This window comes from Corvus brachyrhynchos, unplaced genomic scaffold (assembly GCF_000691975.1).
Source record: "Corvus brachyrhynchos isolate BGI_N302 unplaced genomic scaffold, ASM69197v1 scaffold409, whole genome shotgun sequence".
Classification (NCBI taxonomy): Eukaryota; Metazoa; Chordata; class Aves; order Passeriformes; family Corvidae; genus Corvus; species Corvus brachyrhynchos.
In genome coordinates, this window is record NW_008246059.1 from 946,545 (window position 1) to 967,567 (window position 21,023).

At 38.2% G+C, this 21,023-nt stretch overlaps 1 protein-coding gene across 8 annotated transcripts in view; it reads right to left on the reverse strand.

The window, feature by feature from the left end:
• Positions 1-21,023, reverse strand: part of INVS (inversin) — an 84,758-nt gene that overhangs the window by 34,804 nt on the left and 28,931 nt on the right. For 5 of the 8 annotated variants that reach the window (XM_017746131.1, XM_017746130.1, XM_008642682.2 and 2 more), the window contains 3 exons: positions 13,027-13,200; positions 10,648-10,815; positions 1,312-1,492 (listed from right to left, as the gene is read on the reverse strand). In XM_017746131.1, coding sequence (XP_017601620.1) covers positions 1,312-1,492; positions 10,648-10,815; positions 13,027-13,200 — 523 coding nt within the window. Of the gene's footprint in view, positions 1-1,311; positions 1,493-10,647; positions 10,816-13,026; positions 13,201-15,097; positions 15,307-17,012; positions 17,185-21,023 lie in introns of all 8 variants that reach the window. The other 3 variants (XM_017746132.1, XM_017746135.1, XM_017746133.1) reach the window with 2 other exon arrangements.

The following is a 21,023-nucleotide window of genomic DNA, read 5'->3' on the forward strand; positions in this document are numbered from 1 at the left end:
TCTGTAAAATTCAATATCCCTACATATATGAAAATTTGAGAATACCCTTCTCTTTTTTTTTTAATAAACATAACCAAACAACATGTACATCGTCACTGGAGTTGCAGTAACTCGCTCCAGTGAACATCTGATTCCTTTATTGGCATTCTTTGTCTGCAGTGTCCCAAAGGATCATTGGAATGAAGCCTGTTAAAAGAGGAGAGAGACTCTGAAGATTCTTTTATCCAGTGGCTATTTTTTCCTCCTGAATGGAAATAGGAGGTAAATTTTCTAAATCATATTATTTTTGTGGCTGTCACTTTATGGGTTGTGTTTCCCTGCATTTAGACTATTTATGTTTAATCAGGTTTTAACTTGTTTTGCAAGGATCCAGTCTTTGTAAATCCAAACCAAAATTCACATATGCAAGGTTACAATTTACAGAGCATCTGAGTCTCAGGGTAACAATCTAAACAGTGAAAAACTCTATCCAATTAAAACTTGTCAGATCTGATTAGATTGTCATAACGTGTCCGATGAAGAGCTTATACTAGGAGCAGAAATGTCAACTCTGCCATTTTTTGTTGTTTACTTGTGCTGGCCTTATCAGAGTATCTGCATTTTCTTTGTGGGAATCTTTTCAAGTCACTTGCTTAGTTTGTGAGGGGTATTTTAATAAAAACTAGATAATATGATCATAAATCCACTTAACCTGGCACACATAAACTGCAGTACATCACAGTAGGCTGAAAGTGAGCACATGACTCATGGTGTCACCATCAACCACTCTGCAATGTGAAGCATCTCAGGCACCTCAGGCACCTTGCAATCCCTATGTGACCATCTTACATGTGGACCAAACAAGGGTACTAGCTTAAATCTGTATATGAAACATTAGTCAAGTTCTCTTATTTTTTCAAATAAAAAATAAACAGAACTCCTGACATTTTCTTCATGTGCTCCCATAGATTGTCTTGCATTCATGCTGGGCAGTGCATACCCCATTTCAGACCCTGCTATTCCAGAGTGCCAGTGGTTTTTTTAACTGATGATCAAAGCTGCATATGCAAGAACAATCTCAATATGCTATAATTGTTCTTAAATTATCAGCATATATAACCTGTTGAAGTAATGCATTTAACAATGCTTTGGAGAATCTGAAGCTAAAACAAGCAGTCTACACACAAACTTCTAATCCTGGTTGAGCAGAAACTCTTACTGCTCTAAGAGATTAGATCATACTGCCAGGCTGGAATTAAATAAAAATCAGACACAAAGATTAAACAGTACAGTTAATTAATGACTAAGTGACTTCAGTACTGTCCAGTTTACCAAGTAAGGCTGCCCAGTGGAGGGGAGTTCGAAACAAGTTGTCATAAGACGTCACATTGCAACCCTCATAGGAGGTCAGAACATCCACAACTGCTACATTCCCATCTGCAACAGCAAAATGAAGAGGAGTTCGTCCTTCATAGTCTTGCCAGTTAAGCAGAGATTCTGTAGGTGCAGCTTCCTTAAAAAAAAAAAAAAGGAAACAACAACATTACAAAATATTTAAATTGAAGATAAAACCTATACAATCTTTACAGATGTTTTTTCAGACAGATAAACTGTCCTTGTTCAGTAGAATGTAGCTCTACAACCCAATACTTTTGTTACAGCATAGGCTACTTTCAAGTATTTCTTATGGAATGCTTTTGTATATTTAATTATTGTACAAGACCTGATTTCTGGTACATACCCCATAATTTTACTAGTCTACTGTGCAAGTGGTTCCTTACACAGATCTTTAAAAGATTAACTCCAGCTTTTATGAAAATAACTAGAGATTCTTACATGATTTACAAGTTGAAAATGACATACATACATATTTTCAGATTTTCTCCTACAATACTCCTTATTTTGCACAAGTTAATTTTATGACTTTCATTATAATATTCTTCTAGCTTTTTATACCCCTGAAGTATTTCCAAGGAGATGTCTACATCTCTAGGTGACAGGATAGAGGTTAGAGAGTATTTCTAATGGGCTTAGTTTTGAATTTTAAAAGCCTATTTTAAAGTTCCATGATTAGCCACTTGATCACATAACATAGGCATTAATAGATATAACTTGACTTTTCATCACCTTTTCTTAAAAAATATGCTAAATTACTTTCACATAAGGTCCCTAGCTATATAGTTTTGTATTATGATAATTTCATCTCTCAAATGTTTTTCTGTACAGAGTTCTCTTCGTGATTTTCTTTTTCAGGCAAAAGAACAGAACAGGTACAAGTGAACCTCATCTTAGCATTTGAGAGATCTTCAAATGACAAATATCATAAAGGCCCATGAAACACAAACTTTAAACTCCAGTTTTCTGAAAAAAGAGGTATTACTAAAAACAGTGATAAGCAATAACACAGTAGAAACTCAGGATGCAGGACACTAAACATCTAGAGCAGAAGCAGAATGTCAAAACAAGAGTTTAAGTAAACCAGAGGGAGTGAGTCTGCTTTTCGATCTCCAACTATTCAGAACAATTCGCTGAAGTCATGGGAACACTGTGCAAAATTAAAAGGGAATGTAGTCCTGAGATTTTTAACTTCCTACACTAGAGGGGATTTTAACCCATGATAAGTGAGAAAAGCAATCCTCCTGAAAATACAGAGCCACACTATATATTACAATATACTTATGAAAGAGGAGCAAGAGACTGTGATCAGTGCTGATCCCTTTCTCATTAAACTAACTGCAATCTTCCCTTTTGACTCCACTAGGTACACAAACTGGTAGAATCACCTGCATTTGCACTATTTGGAGTAACTACTACACAGAAAACAAATATCTAACATAGAGAACAATAAATCAAGAAGAAGAAAGTCACAAAATTCCAGAATTATGGTTTCTATCCAAATATTACTTGACCAAAGTTACATTCTATATTTTCTATGTAATGGATTAAAAAGCCCTCAAAACTCCCCAAACATTTTGAGTTATATTTCACTATATTTTCTAAGGGCAGTCTGGCTAAGTTATTACAGCAGTAGTAACTTCATCTCTGCAATGCCCTGATTCTTTGTTTTTTGCTGTTTACTTTCTTACAGTGTCAACTTAAACCTCCTAATGTTTGGTTAATGTAAGTTTTCTAGGTCTAAAGAGTTACATACTTCGCATACTGCATGTAAATCCTAGAATCACAGAATGGTTGGGGTTGGAAGGGATCTCTGGAGATCATCTAGTCCAACACCCTGCTAAAGCAGGTTCAGCTACAGCAAGTTGCACAGAATTAAGTCCAGGTGGGTTTCAAATATCTCCTGAGAAGAAGACTCCACAACCTCTCTAGACAGCTTGTTCCAGTGCTCAGTCACCTTTAATCTCAGTAAAGATGTTTTCCTTCATATTCAGATGGAAGTTCCATATTTCAGTTTGTGCCCATTGCCCCTTATCCTGTTGCTGAGCACCACTGAAAAGTGTCTAGCTCCATCCTCTTGATATCCACACTTAAGGTATTTCTATGCATTGATAAGATCCCCTCTCAGTGATCTCTTCTCCAGGCTGAATGGTCCCAGCTCTCTCCCAGCCTTTCCTCATAAAAGAGATGCTCCAGTCCCTTTCTCATCTTCATAGCACTTAGCTGGACCCTCCCCAGTAACTACTGGTCTTTCTTGAACTGGGGACCCTAGAACTGGACCAGCACTCCAGATGTGGCCTCACTAGGGTTGTGTAGAAGGACAGGATCACCTCCCTCAACCTGCTGGGAATGCTCTTCCTAATGCATCCCAGGGTACCAGTGGCCTTCTTGGTCCCCAGGGCACCCTGCTGGCTCATGGGCAGCCTGTTGTGCCCCAGGAGCCCCAGGTCCTTCTACTGGTGCACAGTGTGATTCCTCCCACAGTGCAGGACTCTCTATTTGCCTTTGTTGAGCTTAGATTAGACTCTGCCCTCCTGTCCAGGTCTCACTGGCTGGCAGCACACCACGATGGTGTATTGGCCACTTCTCACAGTTTTGTAACATCAGCAAACCTGCTGAGGGTACAGTCTTTCCCTTCATCCAGGTTATTGATGAATAAATGGAAAAAGACTGGGCCCAGTACTGACCTCTGGGGAACACTTCTAGATACAGGCCTGTAACCAGACTCCGTGCCACTGATCACAACCCTCTGACCTCTCCCATTCAGCCAGTCCTCAACTCACCCACTGCCCACTCGGACAACCCACCTTCCTTGAGCTCTCCTATGAGAACGTTATGGGAGACAGTGTCAAAAGCCTTGCTGAAGTCAAGGTAGACAACCCCCACTGATCTTCCCTCATCTACCCTGCCAGTCCTGCCATCACAGAACGTATCTTATCGGTCGAGCATGATTTCCCCTTGGTGAGTCCATGTTCACTATTAATAACCTCCTTTTCCTTCACATGCTTAGAGATAACATCCAGGAAGAGCTGTTCCATCACCTTTTCAGGGATTGAGGCAATACCTGTAGTTTCTTGGGTTGTCCTTCTGGCCCTTTCTCAAGACACTGGAGTGACACTGGCTTTCCTCCAGCCCTCAGGCACCTTTCCTGCTCTCCATGACGTTTCAAAGATGATGGACAGTCTATTAGCAATAACATCTGCCAATTCTAATTAAATGCTAATTAAATTGCCTGTCTCAGACAAATCTTCATCAGTTTTAGATTAGGTATCAGTACAGTCAGCCATGTTTTGTTAGAATCAAAACCTAACATACTTGAAACATACTGGAGATCACCAATACGTGCAGTCACTAGTACAATAACAGATACTCTATTAAAACCATAAAAATTTGATAAATATGACTCTCAACTAAAAGTACAATCAAAGTTAACATTGTTACATGCACAAACCTCAATAATCGAAGCATGTGTAACACTTCTTTTGATAAGCATTCAAAAGCATTTACCTGAGCCACTACAGTGAAAAGTTGTATGTTCTCCCCTAACTTTAATAATTATCAAGAGAAAGCTAACTGATAATATGCTTCCTTTTTGTCTATTCATAGAGCTCAGCAGGGGGAGCACAGAGCCTACTGCAAAAATTCATTTTATGAGAATCACTTTTAAGTATGGCTAAACATGAATTATGGTAGGCACAGAAGTTATCACTAAAATTCTAAGTCTACCAGAGGAAAACGTGTTTGAACAAAATGGACAAACAAGAAAACAAATGCTTCTTCACTTATAATTTGCTGATGTAATCCTGACAGCTAATTTTCAAGCCTTCCAGAAGTAAAACAACATACTAAATAAATGAATCCTAAAACTCCTGGCTTAAAGTCACTGATGTTGTCAAGAAAGATCCCCATAGTCAAAAGTGTTATTTTTGCACAATGGTACAGAATCTTCTAATGACAAAGCCACTATTTATATTCCAGCCTAAAAGTATTTGTGTGTTTTGAATTTTTTGGCCACTTAAATTAAAATTTTCTAGGCCTGTTTCTGCCTATATTCACAAGTATAACTTCTTTAGATTTTAAGTGGGTTTAGTTAGCTATAATTAAACTGTCATACTGTATTAATATTTTAAGCACAATACAGAGAAGAAACAGAAGCTAAGCATTTTTCTGTGGCATGGAATTGCAGGCGATAATGGAAAGTGTGGTGTAAGCAAATGTCACGTCTCTTACCATGAAGAATAAATAAAGAGAAGAGATACAAAATAGACAGAGAGTACTAAGCATTGGCTTCCATCATAATAATGGAACCTTATGTTGTTGTTTTCTCCTTAAATATTCCCAACATTTTTCATGTAACCAAGCACTGCTGAATCTGGAAAGGTGGAAAAGGAAGTTGACCATGAGAGGATCTCCAGATTAGAGTTTCTCTCTACTTCACACGTTTACTTTCTACATATGTGGAGTTCCATTTTGGCTGTATTTCGTGGATTTCAATACCAGATATAACCAATTTGTGCATAACTGTCTCCCCTGCACACCTACCTTCTCAGCATTCAGCTGAGCTCTTTTCGTAATTGTTTATTTTGACAATACCAATGGACCATGTACTATACAAACATCAAACAGAAAGATGACCTTAGCTTTAAGAATTTATAAACAGGAGACAATAACTGGCCACATCCAAAGGGTAGAGTGCAGAAAAACAAGACAGTATTTTTTGATACCATAGACTGTAGTTTCGATAAAACCAGCAGCTAAACTTTTGTCAAGTTTTTGTAAAGCAGCGCTGGAGAATTCCAAGTAGGATACTAGAGAAAAATAATTTCCTGGGGAATTCTTCCACAGTATTAAAGATAGCATAGGAGAAACAACAGCAGCGTTGTTTTTTGTAGCTCAGCCAGCAGGCACCAAAGGCTGCCAGTGTAGGCTGACCAGAGGTAGGCATCGATACCTGGGTGCTACCTGGGCAATGGCACAGTGCTTACAGACCCTACCCTGAAAGCAAAGACAAACGGTTTGGTTGAATGTGGTTAAAAATGGGGAGGCAACAGGGACACAGACATTTGCCCTTTATACTGCTATCACCACAAGACACTGTTTTCATGAACTTAAAAATGTAATTATATGTTAAGACACAAGATGATAGAAATTTTCCCTCTACGGGTACGTACATTAGAAATACAACACAGAACGTGAAAAACTATAAAGGTAGCCTAGCCATGAAGACCTAGAGAGGAATGAGAATCAAACATGATGCTTGGACAATAGATTTGGAACTGGATAGTATGGCAAAAAGCAGCTAAGAAAGGAGGGGCACACTGTGAGCTCTGCTAGGTAGATATCTATCAAGACAAGTAAGAAAAACACTTCAATTTGGAGAGAAGATCCTACTACAGGATTAAACCCAGGGGCACCACCACCACCAAAAAAAGGTATTTATATGCAACAACAAATTCAGTCAACAGATTGATTACCTAGTAACAACATTTCTGTATCATCAACTTTACAGCATAGCTGAATTATTTTTTCATTTACACTTGTTATTAACTTACTCCATTAGCAAGCACATATAGATGTAGCTAATTGCAATATAAACAATTAAGCTGATTCATGGAAAAGCCAAGATGGAATCAAGAATACACTCTTTTCAGCCCAGCCAAAGTGCCTCTATACTGCTGCACCCAGCATGAGCAACAAAGAGGAGGAGCTGGAAGCTCCTGAGAGCTCCGATCCGGATGCCACTACTGACACTTGGTGGGATGAACCCACGACTGGTGGGTGGCTACAGGCTTCTCAGAAGGGACAGGACAGGAAAGAGGGTCAAAGGAGTTGCTCTATACAATAGATGGATTGGGTGCAATGTGCTGTCCCTGAAGAACAGCCATGAGCATGTTGAAAGGCTGTGGGTAAGAGTCAGAAACTGAGGCAATAAAGGGAACTTTGTGGTCAGTGTCTACTACATGCCACCTGACCAAGGAGAGCCTCTTGATGAAGCCTTCTTGTTTCAGCTACAGGAGGCATCATGCTCAAGGCTCTTGTGCTGCTGGGGAACTTCAACCACCTTGACATTTGCCAGAGAAGCAGCATGGTGAGCTATAGAGAATTCAGGAGAGTCCTGGGATGAATGGAAGATAAGACAGGTAATGGACAGCTCTACCAGGGGGGATGTGACACTGAACCTGATGGTCACCAAGCACTGCCTGACCAACCCAGTGGCCTTCTATGATGGAGTGACTACATCAGTGGACAAGGGAAGGGTGATGGACTGCATTTTTCTGGACTGCTTTAAAGCCTTTGACACAGTCCCCCACAATGTCCTTGTCTACAAATTGGCGAGATTTGATGGGTGGGCTGAAGGAATTGGTTGGATAGCATCCAGAGCACTAGTCACTGTCCTAATGTCCCAGTGGATACTGATGATGTCCCTCAGGGGGCTGTACTGGGACCAGTGAGATTTAATGTATTCATTAATGACACAGGTGAATGAATTGAGTGCACCCTCAGCAAGTCTGCAGATGACACCAAGCTGAGTGGTGCAGCTGACAAGCTTGAGGGATGGGATACCATCCAGAGGGACCTGGCCAAGCTCAAGAAGTGGTCCCCTGGGAAACTCATGAAGTTCAATGAAGCCAAATGCAAGGTGCTGCACCTGGGTCAGGGCAACCCCAGTACTAACACAGGCTGGGAGATGAACAGATGGAGAGCAGCCCTGCCAGGAAGAGCTTGGGGGTTCTGGGTAAAGGATGAGAGGCTAGACATGAGCCGGCAATGTGTGCTTGTGACCCAGAAAACCAAATGTGTCCTGGGCTGCATCAAAAGCAGCGTGGCCAGCAGGTCAAGAGTGGGGATTCTGCTCCTCTGTTCTGTTCTCATGAGACTCCACTTGGAGTACTGCATCCAGCTCTGGGGTCCCAGCACAGGGAAGATATCAGCCTGTTGGAGTGAGCCCAGAGGAGGGCCACCACGATCATTAGAGGGATGGAGCATCTCTCCTATGCAGAAAGGCTGAGAGAGTTGGGGTTGTTCAGCCTGCAGAAGAGAAGGCTCCAGGAAGACCTTACAGCAGCCTTCCAGTACCCAAAGGGGACCTACTAGAAAGATGAAGGACTTTTTACAAGGACATGTAGGGACTTTTTACAAGGGCATGAAGGACTTTTTACAGGACAAGGGGGAATGATTTTAAACTGAGAGTAGGTTTAGACCGGATATTAGGAAGAAATTCCTTACTGTGAGGTGGTGAGGCACTGGAACAGGTTGCCCAGAGAAGCTGTGGATTCCCCATTCCTGGAAGAGTTCCAAGGGTTGGATAGGGCCCTGAGCAATGTGATGTAGTTGAAGATGTTCCTGCCCATGGACTAGATGACTTTTAAAAGTTTCCTACCAATCAAACTATTCTGTGAGTCTTTTAATTGTCAGAGTTTAAAAAAACCCCAAAAACCAACAAAATAAAACCCTCCAGAAAACCTGGACATGATCATGATTCTGGATTACCTAAAGAGAATCTTTGAGAACACTTTAAGCAAGGAGACAAGTATTTTTGATCTTTTGTAGTACATCTGTCTTAGATGGAGTCAATTTTCCTTGCACCAGCTGGGCTTTGTGTTTGTGATTAGAACTGTTCATGGCACACCCATGTTTTGGCTATTGTAGAATAACAAGGATTCCTCTTTTTCATGTCCTGCCCTGTCCTGCTCCCCTGCTTCCCCCCCAGTGAAAGGGCTGGGGGTCGGCAACAGACTGGGACATGACACAGCTGGGACAGTTGACACAAACTGACCCAAGCAATAGTTCATACCATATAATATCACACTCAGCAAAAAATCTCAGGGACTGGGGAGGGCAGGAAGGATGCTCATGGCTACACCATTTGTCCTCCTAAGCATGATCAAGCATGCTGAAACTCTTTTTCCATTTTCCTGGAAGTGGCTAACATCTGCCTGCTGATGGGAAGGGTGAATAAATTTCCTTTTCTGCATGCAGCTTTTGCTTTCCATACTGTGCTGGCATTATCTTTCATCCACAAGTCTTCTTGCCTTCCCTCTATTTTCTCTGCCTTGAAAGAGGGCAGGTGAGTGAGTGGCTGGGTGGGTGTAAGGCTGTTGGCAGAGCCTGACACACCACAACTTTTAAAAAGTTGCCTTGACTACCTAATGTTTCAAAATCTGTAGTTGAATACAAAGATCCTTACTTCCTCTGCAGCAAATTTACTTCTCCAGTGTGGCAGAAAAGTAGATACAAATTCAAACTTTGTGACAAAATATTGTTTGTAACAAATTATTTCACAACTGGAAACAAATTACAAATATATTGCATACACAGCAGTAATATAGAAATACAATCTCTTTAATACTGGAAACTTCTCAAAAACTATTTTTATAGTAAAAAAAGTATCAGTAGCTGTAAGATTGTCAGTGTGATTTGAAGAAAAGCAAAGAAAGTTTTCATATTCATATTTAAGTTCTCAGCTTGCAAGCTAATCAGGCAGACAGACATACAAGTCCTTGTAGCTAGAGTACAATCACTATGTGTCTAGTTCTGAAAGACCTTCGATAGTCAAAGATACAGGAAGATGGTTCTAATATGACAGAAAATCTAAATTGAGGCTTCTGATATTTTTCCATGTTAGTGAAGCTCAAAGATTTTCACAAAATAAAAATCAAGGTTAAAATCAAGCTGAGCATATGATTTCATTGTAACCATTATAACTGTCATTGTAGAAGATGAAACTAAAATATTGCAGAAAGAGAAAATGTGCTATCAAGGAAAAAGTATTAAATTCATATACAAAACTATGTGGAAATTCTCTCAGCAAACTGATTGTGGGCTGACTGACAATTGATCAAATATTTCCCAGAATTCTAACTTGAAAAACCAAATTAAACTAGACTTTTCAATACAGATAACTAGATATAAACTCTCAAATAATGAAGCAAAGACACATAATGAAGAAATCAGTGTGCAAAATGCAACTGAAATGAGCAATATGACTGGCCATTTTATTCAGGAAAACTTTCAACCCTTTTCTCCCCCCCTTTACATGAGTTACAGCAAATACATTCACCCATAGAACTCAAAACAAACCCCTTTTAAGAGAGCAAAAATATTTAGGATTATTTCTTACAAAGTTCTGGATATTAGGAAAAGCAAATTATTTCATTCTCAAAGAGTCAGTGGACCAAAATGAGAAACCTCAAGAGAATAAAAAATATTTCTATCAGAGGAAAGCTGTAAGGACTGAAAAGTGTTACATACATATATGGTAGACTTTCTTACCAGAATACATTTCACTGTGTGGATTGCACTAGGGTCCTTGTTGTTAGCTGCCCAGTGAAGTGGGATTTTTCCTTCAATATCAGGAATTCCAATATTTGAATCATGTTTTATAAGAAGTTTCACATGCTCTGGGTTATTGTAGTAGGCACTCCAATGCAATGCAGTTTGCTGCAACACAATTTTCACAAGCTTTACAAACACATCAAAAATGTATTGAAACATGAAAAGTAAAGTTGGCTAAACCCAGCCTTAAACAACAGGGAAATAAGCAAGCTTTTGTTACACTTCAATAAAGAGGACTGACAGAAAACTGAGCACATGTACCTGGGGTAGCTGACAACTCAAAATTTATGAAAGTAGGCTTTAAACAAAGCTGAACAAGAGGCCCATCTCCCTCAGTAAGAGCAGATCATCAGACACCTTTGCTGCTGAGGTCTGAATCAGGTCTAAGCTACACCATCTTACATGAGATCCAAACTGAGAAGCCCTTATGCTTGGAATGTAAGTATCTCTGGTAGGAGTCTAACTGCTTTATATGAAGATTTATTGGACTATGGCAAGAGAAAAATGTCCATGCCACTCAGCACTGCCCTGTTGGCTATTTGGTGCAGCAGTTCAGACCCGGAGAAAATATCTGTGCTGGGCATTAAGCAATGACATCCAAGCTAGAATGACCATCTGAACCAGGCCGCAGCACCAGAGCTGCACTACAGAACAACTGCAGTGAATAATGTGGTCCTTCTTAAATTTCAAACTGTTGGGATAACACAAATTGACAGAGAAGACTACTCTCCACTAGGGGAAGATGGCACTGAATGCTTACACTGGACTTGGATCCATCTTGAACAAACGTTTTGGATTTCTTCACTGTCTGTCATGACTCAGAACTCTGAGGTTGAATATTAGTGAATCTAATGCCCAACGACCCACGGCAGTCCAATAAAACATCAAAAGGCAATCCATGCTCCTATTGCCAATTCCTGACTGCCAGCAGCTTTTTTACAGGCCTTATCAATGTTCATAATTACATAAGCGAACCAACATGTGGGGGTTTCTTAACCAGCAAAATGTTGGCATATTAACAAGTATTTCATTTATTAGACACACCTCTCCCAACTGCCAAGTAACAGACAATTGTAAGGCAAAGAATGGATTTATTTTTTCCCATCTCTCTTACCCCCCTACCCCTGCTAAATATTACATGGCACTTTGATTGGAAGCAGAGAAATAACTCTGGCAGGACATTTGTGTATAGAAGTACAACAGCCTGGATTAGCATCCCTAAACTGTGACATGGAATGTGTAAGTTCACTATCATATCCTTAACTTCTCTGTAAAGGAAGAAGGCAAAAAGAAGCCTATTTTTGTTTTTTACTGCCAGCTGTTAGTTTAGTACCATGATAACAAAAATAAGATAGCACAGCCTTTTTTTCTACTAGACACTTACTGAAGAAGAAGTCCACAAAGTGCCACTACAGCCTTGTACCAGTAAAATTTGTAATAAATCGAGGAGTGTTATTTATTAAATAGAGCTGACCAGTATCCCTGGAAACTGACAGTTGCAATGAAGCAGAAACTTTTGGTTACCAGAAGGCCAGTGTAGCCTTGGTTCATTGACTTCTCTCACCTACAACCAGTTTCAGTAGTTACCCACATGGAAGCAGATGTAAAAGACACTTGTTTTCTCTCATGTTCGGGAATTATATTTGATGATCTTGATGTGCACAGTTGCAGCAAGGAAACTGAACAAGCCATGTGCCCAACAGGGTCAAACAGGTTGGACTCTGTATCCCAGATCATCTTTCACCATTTCATTCCATTTTTGCTACTGCAACTACTCATGACATCAACTGGGAGAAAAATGCTCTACATTTTGTGGGGAATCTGGCAATGCTTTAAATACTGCCTTGGAAATCTGCTGAACAGAAAGGGTTGCTAAACAGTTTTGGCTGGTTTATGCATACCTTTGTTAATTAACTAGCATGGTCATGAAGTCAGCATGACCTCTCCAGAATGACTGCTGTAATTATAGGCAGTTTTCTAGTGACTCGTATCATGAAAAGATTCTAAATGTGAGGTTTTTCAAAGGAAGAAGACCAAGATAAGCACATGCTATCCAGATTCTAACAAGGATCACAATGTTACAGAAGACTTGGATTGTTTTTGAATCCTCTGTTGCTGTAACTACTCTCAAGAAGAATGTCGATGGAGCCAGTGCAATGAACTTTGACATCATTAACTTCAGGAAAATATTAATATTTCTACTTTGAAGACCTAGAAAAAGTTTATGACAAACAATTTTTTGCATACAACTGCTTGACGTAAAACCAATATCTAAAGTTGCCACAAGCATTGTCTTGAAATAAGCAGCACTTTTACCTTATTTTTGTCCTGGGTATCCACTTCTCCAGGTGCCATATGTTTTAACAACAAAGCTAAACATTTTGGGCTTTTGTGACGTGTAGTTAAATGTAATGGTGTCATATCCTCTAAGTCTTTCTTCATCCAGTTCCCTCTACGAGCCAGTAGAAGTTTCATGAAGCGGTAATTTCCCTGTGTAAAGAAAATATCAGACATTTTTGTCAGCTTATCAAACCAAATGATGATACTGTTTAGATATATCTATTGTATTACAGTGCCCAAAAAAACCTGCAGCAAAGCAGTCAAAGCTTTGGAAACATCTAATGAAGATTTTTTTGTGTTTATATGAACCCTTCATTTTTAGGTCTGTTGCGCTGTTTGTTATTAGGCACATATATTCCATTAGCAGAGTAAGACAGGGTTCATTAATACCAAAAATTCTGCAATATCATCAGTTTCTTAACTGTTTAGCCTCAGTAAACATCACGTAAAAACTGAAATAAGATCATTACATGCTGGTTTCAGCAAGGTAAACAGTTATCAGATGAGGAATAAAACTAAACATGAAGAAAGAATATTATTTTCAAAATGAAAGAAAAATAACCAGGAATGATTCAGAAAGATAAAATGTACTCATCTGAATATGTAGCAAATATATGCAGAAGTGATTGTTTCTTACATTTTTAAATTGGGAACTGTATGAGTTTTGGTCTACCATATATATAATAAATGGATGGGACAGCTAGCTTTACAACACATTGAAAATACTTCACACTAGGGCTTTCACTAGGTTTTCACTATGTTTTCAAAAGAAATAACGCAGAAATGCTTCTACAATATAAATATGATAAAATGATATAATAAATGAGGGTGGATCCCCAAGAAACCAATCTGCTTTTATTTTTCAAACCACTGAAGAAGCCAGTGAAAAATTAAAGACATAAACATGCAATGATGAGGAAGCTGTACTGATTTAGTAGTATAGCCAGCCTTGACTAGCTACTACCCCCTGCTTGAAGGTTATTTTCCATATAGGAGAGATGCTACATACAATCTTTTGATGCTTCCACTTCGAAAAGTCTATTGGGTTTATCAAATCACCTTCAGCAGTTAAGTTGCAGTTGAGGACCAGGAACTTCTGGAGCAATAACAAATTGAAGCAAAACGTCGGCACCTACGTTTTGTCATAATGGTTTAAACACCCCTGTTCTTTTCATACTCTTAACTTTTAACCTTTCCTAAAGTGAAAGGAGTGTGTTGTCTCCTCATTTTGCTCACTGTCTTCCAATGTTTCCCCAAGATACCAGTTCTTGCCAATTTCCCATATAGATCATTACCTATAACTGTAATGAAAATAGAAATCTCAGAAGAGGAGATAAATTGTACTAATTCTCCCCCACTCAGGGAAAAGCTGGAGCTTTTGATGAAGCTTTATTAGACAATGTACACAGGAAAGGTGACACTCAAATCAATAGAAGTCACGTCTTTGGATTCTCCTGCTTATGAAACTACCTGCAAATTAACATACTTCAGTGTGCTACAATTCTTTTATAAATTCTGCATGTTAGCCTAAGGGGACTAAGCTATCTTTTGAAAAACAATGAAAAAAGGTAACCAAGTAGACAAGGGCAAGCAGTGCTAATGAACGGGGGCACTTCAGTATCTCACAAGACTCAGAATTGTAAATCGCTTTTGTCAGCAGAATGGTCGGATGGAAACAGGACAAAGGATTCCAGAGGCTCCCACAGTATCCCGGGCCAGGGCATAAAAATATTCAAATTTAATTTTTCAAAGCAGCCATAAACATTGAAAGGGCATATTTTACATATATTACTGTTCTGGTTTTTGTCTAATAGCAATGGAAGACTTGAGCTTATGGATGCAGAACAGATTTCACCAGGTACAGTCAAAATAAATGAATGTGATTTTTTTTCCCCCTGCTACACTACTTTATTTTAAAATACAAAACAGAGAAAGCAAATCATGAATGAGCTCAGACAAAACTACCTCTTCCTGCTTCTACCATTTATTGTTACTTGTCCTTGGTTGTCAGTGATACCCTATTAGAAAAGTCTGCCGAAAAACCTACCACAAACCTGCCTGAAAACACAAACTTCTCTTGCCAGAGACAGCATGGCTACTACAGCATTCACAGTGAGAAGTGATCAAATACATCTTTTTCTTCTGCTGGGTGTCAGAGAAAGTATAATCTCAGGATTCTGTCCCTTTAATACAGAGACACCTATCAAGGCATACTCCGAAGGATAGGGCCAGAACAGCATGATGTCTGCAGACCTCCTAAACCACAGAAAACACACGCAGAATTAATTAATGAAAAATCTGGGAGGGAGATAGGCATGAGAATACTCCTCATTATTACCATTATATTGTACAGGCAAATACAAGAAAAATTTACAAAACTCATTAAAAAGAAAAATAAAGACTAGCAAAAAAATCTCTGTGTATCATGATGTGGTTGGCAATTAGACTGGAGGAAGACAATATCAAATAACTTGAGAGAATATTAGTCTTGGAAGAAATATAGCTGCTTTTCTTCATCACAGTGGATAATACATTTGGGTTGTTTTCAATATTTCCTGCACACAGTGCATGCATACCCATGAAAGAAAAAAAAATTGGGTTTGTCTTGTTGATGGATACTTATTGGAAGATTTACAAGTATATTCTGTTTTTAGAATGAATTCCACTGTAAAGAAGAGTGAAGGTTAAAATAATGCATAAAACTAAGGAAACATGCCTTTTTATTATTAGAATTTCTCTCTATAGACTGTATTTTTTATATGCTATTACGCATTTTTCCATCAGTTACTACTACATTATTCTCTTGTATGCTTAGCCACCAACAAATCCCTCTCCTTAGCAAATGAATTTGTAATAAATCCCTTCATTCTGAAACACAAAAGATTCTGTTTCTTCCAAATGATTTAAGATTTTTTTAAACACTACCACAGAAAACACCTGTACTTACATTACTTATCTGAATTATCTTATTCATGCTTTTACTTGACTGCTGTTCTTTTCTTTAGTAATACCATGAATTTTCCTGTCTTCCTTTCACTTGTTAGAAAATAATATTGTGCTTTTTAACGACGATAGAAAATTTCCCCACCTTCAATTGATTACTGCTTAAGTTTGTAAATATGCAATGTATCAACATGCCTTGAAGGCAGATGTAATTTAGGGCTTATTAGGTGGAGGGAGGGAATGTTTAATTTGAAAAGCCAATTCCTCCATTTTTACAGAATTTTTGTGCATAAAAAGTCTTCAAGCTGTCTAGGTTTTACTCATAAATAATGCACTTGACTGGCCTAAACACTCCTGAGAGTTTGAAGAGAGTTTGAGAGAGCATGAAGCTCTCTGAGTCAGTCCACGGTCTCTTACCATTAATAGTGACTCAAAATTTACTCAAAACCAGAAAACATTACGAGCAAACAGGATTAAATATACATACAGAAAACACTGTTCCTGGTAGCCAAAATTTACCATTTCGATGACAATTCTTAAAATTCCTTTAGATTCTATTAAAATTATTTGAAATCAAAAGACTCAACTTTGCAAACTACAGCAGTTTCAGAGAACAGCTGACTTCAGCATAATCAGAAGAAATATTTCTGCTACTTCAAAAATTCAGCCACATACACTAACTGCAATGTGTAGAACACATTTTTTGGTAGACAGTTCAATAAGCAACCATGGCTCTGCCATCAAGTAATGACTTCAAAGAAATTTCTGGACCCTAAGCTAAACTACTAAGCAGTCAGAGAAACTTTCCTTTCATGAATGTTTCAATAGAGAAGAGAGTGATGAAAGAAATATCTTAGTCAGAATCAATGAATTTGCCAGAATTTAGATTATCTCTGAAGTTGAAAACATTATCCCCAAAATTGCAGTCCACTCATGAAAAAAAAGCTGTTTAGTATATTGAATATGATTCTACTACCAGGGAAAGGTTTCAGTGGAAAATTGCTGGTAAACTTCTTTACCTGATTTTCTGGGCCTATAAGAATGTATTTATTTGTTCATTCATCTACAGCAGCTTTTTCAACCTATTTTCTCTCCCTGGCTTGTTGAGGAAGTGTAGTGAGAGAGCAGCTGGGTGGGCATCTGTCAAACAGCCACAGTCAGTCCATCCCATATGGTCACCTAAGTGAAAGGCTAAAGAAAAAATGAGCTCTGTTCAGTGGTGTTATGATTCCAATCATAGGTTGATACTCAAACTAATAGTTGTATTACCAAGGCACTAAAAACATCATTCCACTCTGTACAGCCCACCGAGTCCTGCTCTGAGTCACCCAGTGCCACGTGCCACTGTTTCAAAGACTTCCTCAGAAGTTAAGTACTTTTCACAGCAAACTTTTAAGTATTTCATAAGCATACAAACTTGCTTTAAAGTGTTCACCTGGGTTCTAGAAACATTCTGCTGACGTGCAACAGACCTCTGCGAAAATTTATTTCCATTCTCATCCCACTATTTCTTGGTGAGTTAACTTGGTCATTATATAACTGTGTGCTTCTACACTCTGACTAACCACTTCTCCTACCCTGTAGTGCGGATACATCTCTGACGCTACCCTTTTCATATTCTGATTTTAAAAACATACTGCAGAGATAAATATAACACTTTTTATAACGGGAGAAACTGAGCTGTACAAGGTAAGGCTAAGAGTCAGAGGAATATGTGCCTCTCTCCAAGCACATCAAAAGCACACCCACAGTTAGGCTACCACCACCTCATAATCAGTGGGTAGAAGGGGCCAATGCATGTAGAAAAATTGCTTATTTCCCTATTAATTACTGAGACCACATTTTCAAAACCCATAACAATTCTAATCCATGTGAAGCACTTAACACGACTCGAAAGACTGATTTGTAATAATTTCTAATATACTGCACATGAGCTGACTACTGTTACAGCACAGCTATGCTTGATTTTTGGAATACCTACAATGGGCCTGTGAAGATTTAGTGCAGTGTAAGGGTTGCTGGAGGAACTGGGGGAAAGGCAGCCCAACATCACTATATAGTCTCCTGGTAAAAACAGCAGGGGTCATTAAAAAGAATGCCAAGCTGTTAAACCGTGAAGATGCTACTTTGGCTCCACTCCAAAATTACATACCTGCTTTCCCAGGACTGGGAACAGACACACCAAAAGAATGCACAGCCTTACAAAGGAGGTGGTTTTTAAAGGCTTTTCACTGCTGACAGTCATAAGCACTGAAGATGCAGTCAGGGAATACACTTGCAGCAGAACAGAAAGCCTTAGAAATATTTACAGATAAACCAAAAATTAGAACTGAAGGCTAAAACTGACCCTCTGGATTAGTAAATCCATCCTCCAGCACCATAGGGAGTAAGAACATCTAATCCTTTTCAAAAAAATTCTAGCAATTTCTTTTAACTGGAATTACAGTGTTTGGGATTTTTTTCCTCCTAGTTCTCTCAGTTTCAGGCTGGAGCTTTTAGGTTTTGTTTGTTGTTTGTTATTTTTTTTTAAGCCAACACACACACAAGGACACATTTCATTCTACTACCCATGAAAATACAGGGTGGCTTTTAAAATCTAAACAAGCATTGGTCTTTTTATCTCAGTAACAAAGGATAAACCCTACATTGCCCTCAAAAAATCATCAGCTCTCTGCGCTCACTCTGATTGGAACTCTTCTGTTTTGAACCCAAGTAAGCAGAGATTACAGGGCTACCAAAAGGGGTCCCACAAAGTACCCTACTGAATCCCAATGATACTTGTCTACTGCTAGTGCATATATCTTGTCAGATATACTTAAAACTGTATTTCTCCCATAAATTAGGTACATTCTCCAATCAATTAACACATGACATCCTTCTCAGACATTTTTCAAATAATAAATTCATAGTACATAGAATAAATCGTTATGTCCCTCCCACTTCTCCCCTCCCCCACCAAGACTTGCATTTTGGACTATAATATTTCTAACCATTTCAATGACGTTCAATATTCTTATTCTTCTGCTATCCCAGACACTGCCATCCTCTTTTTGTCTGACAATAATGCCTAACACTGTGCCACTCTCAAGTATCCTTTAAAAAATACTACTCTTGATTCTAACTTTGCTCATGAAAAATATTGACTAATATTAGATTCAAGTGCAACTGTTAAGGAATTCTAATACATGCCTGCTGATCTTATAGCTCATATTTCAACTGTATCTGTTTTCAGTTCATTATCAAATAATAATTTACCATTCTCTTACATTTTGTGTCCTAATTTCCCATTAAGCCTGCAATTTTCCACCTAGCACTACAGTTAATATTTTTGTACAAGCCTAAAAAGGCAACCTATTGAATTTATTTCTACAAAATGAGCTAACTAAATATCCAGTTACTCTTAAAGAACCTACTCCTGACAGAAGGTGCTCATTTTACCCAATTTTCTATTTCTGCTTACATATTTGTCCCCATATAATTTCAAATTCTTATAATGCTTCTGAGATCAAATAGGCTACCTCTCTCAGCTACTACCTTTTAAAAACATTACTTACCACTATTTTAGAATGTTACTGAACACTCCAAATTCTGTAATGTTACAAGTCCCAAAGAATGATTCACTGATTAATATTATTTTGCACCTTATCCCTTGCTGTTTCTGTTCTCTAGAGATGAGATTTACCAAAATCAAGCATTAACCACTGACCAAAGCCCCTAACAGAGGGCCCTGCAGTTAACTAAGCCTGGTCAGCAAGTGTACAGCAGAGTGCAGGCAAGTGGTAAAAAGAGGCCCCCACAAAATCAGAAGCACAAAGGTCAGCCTATTGAAAGGGGTGTGTTTGAAGACAGCAGTGCAGCAAGTCCACCAACCACGACAGAAAGGATTTCAGAGATCTGATAATTATACCTATAATCCTACCATAGATTAATAATTTATTAGCTTATTAAATTTTTATTGTTGAAATATATTCATTATTAATTAAGCAGCACTTATGTAAGACATTTTTGCAAAATTTTCTTAGTAATCTTTTGTGAAAAGATGGACTATTTAGCAATCAATAAATCTTCTTCAGAGGAATATAACATATATAATTCAGTTACTCTTACTCTTTCACAAAAAGAACACCACAAAATTATTACAGTTAAATTAACTGCAAAGATAAAACATCTCCTGTTTGAATACTACACCAATCATAATATGGGCAGTGATTATACAACTAGTAGATAATTATTATTGTCTTTAAATATTATTAATGTTTTAGTTTTTCTTTTAAACTCCTAAACAGTATTTAAGAAAGTATAGCTGAATATATAATGACATCTTGAGAACAGAAAAACTAATTATGAGTTATTGCATACATATTCCCTCATGTACACTGTTCATTTGCTTTAGACCCAGATTAAGAACTGGGAATGCACACTAAACTTTAGCATACCAGCCCACTGATTCCCTTTTCCAGAGAAGTGCATTCTGTCCCAAATATACTAATAAATAAATAAATAAATAAATGTAAAAAAAACAAAACAGATTGCTATGATCTTTAACAGTCGGATTAGATTAGTTAAGCCTCTTAAACCCAGGACTCCTTAAAAATTGGAGTCAAGACTTAATTGTTGCTTATGCCTGAAACACAAAAATGTCTATACTTTTTAATAGTGACATATCAGTTTCTAAAGCCAGTAGAAATCTATACATTGTCAAACACTAAATCATATTGTACACTCAGACACTCGTGGAGGTAAAATATGTTCAGTGTGAAAGTATTTTAGATTTTACCTTAAAAACCCAAGCAGAACATATCAGCCACTTGGCACTGCATTAACACACTTTGCCAACAGATTAGCACAGATGCTACAGCCAAAGTTGAGAACAGCTCTTTGCTGCCAGATGCTTTCAAGAAGCAGTGAAAGTCAAAAAACTTGAACTCCTTAATTGCTAGCTAAGCCTTTAAAAGGCAAATACATCCATGAGGTTTCTCTTTAAAACAAAAATGGCAACTGAATTTAACCTGCTTGTTTTTATAGAGTAG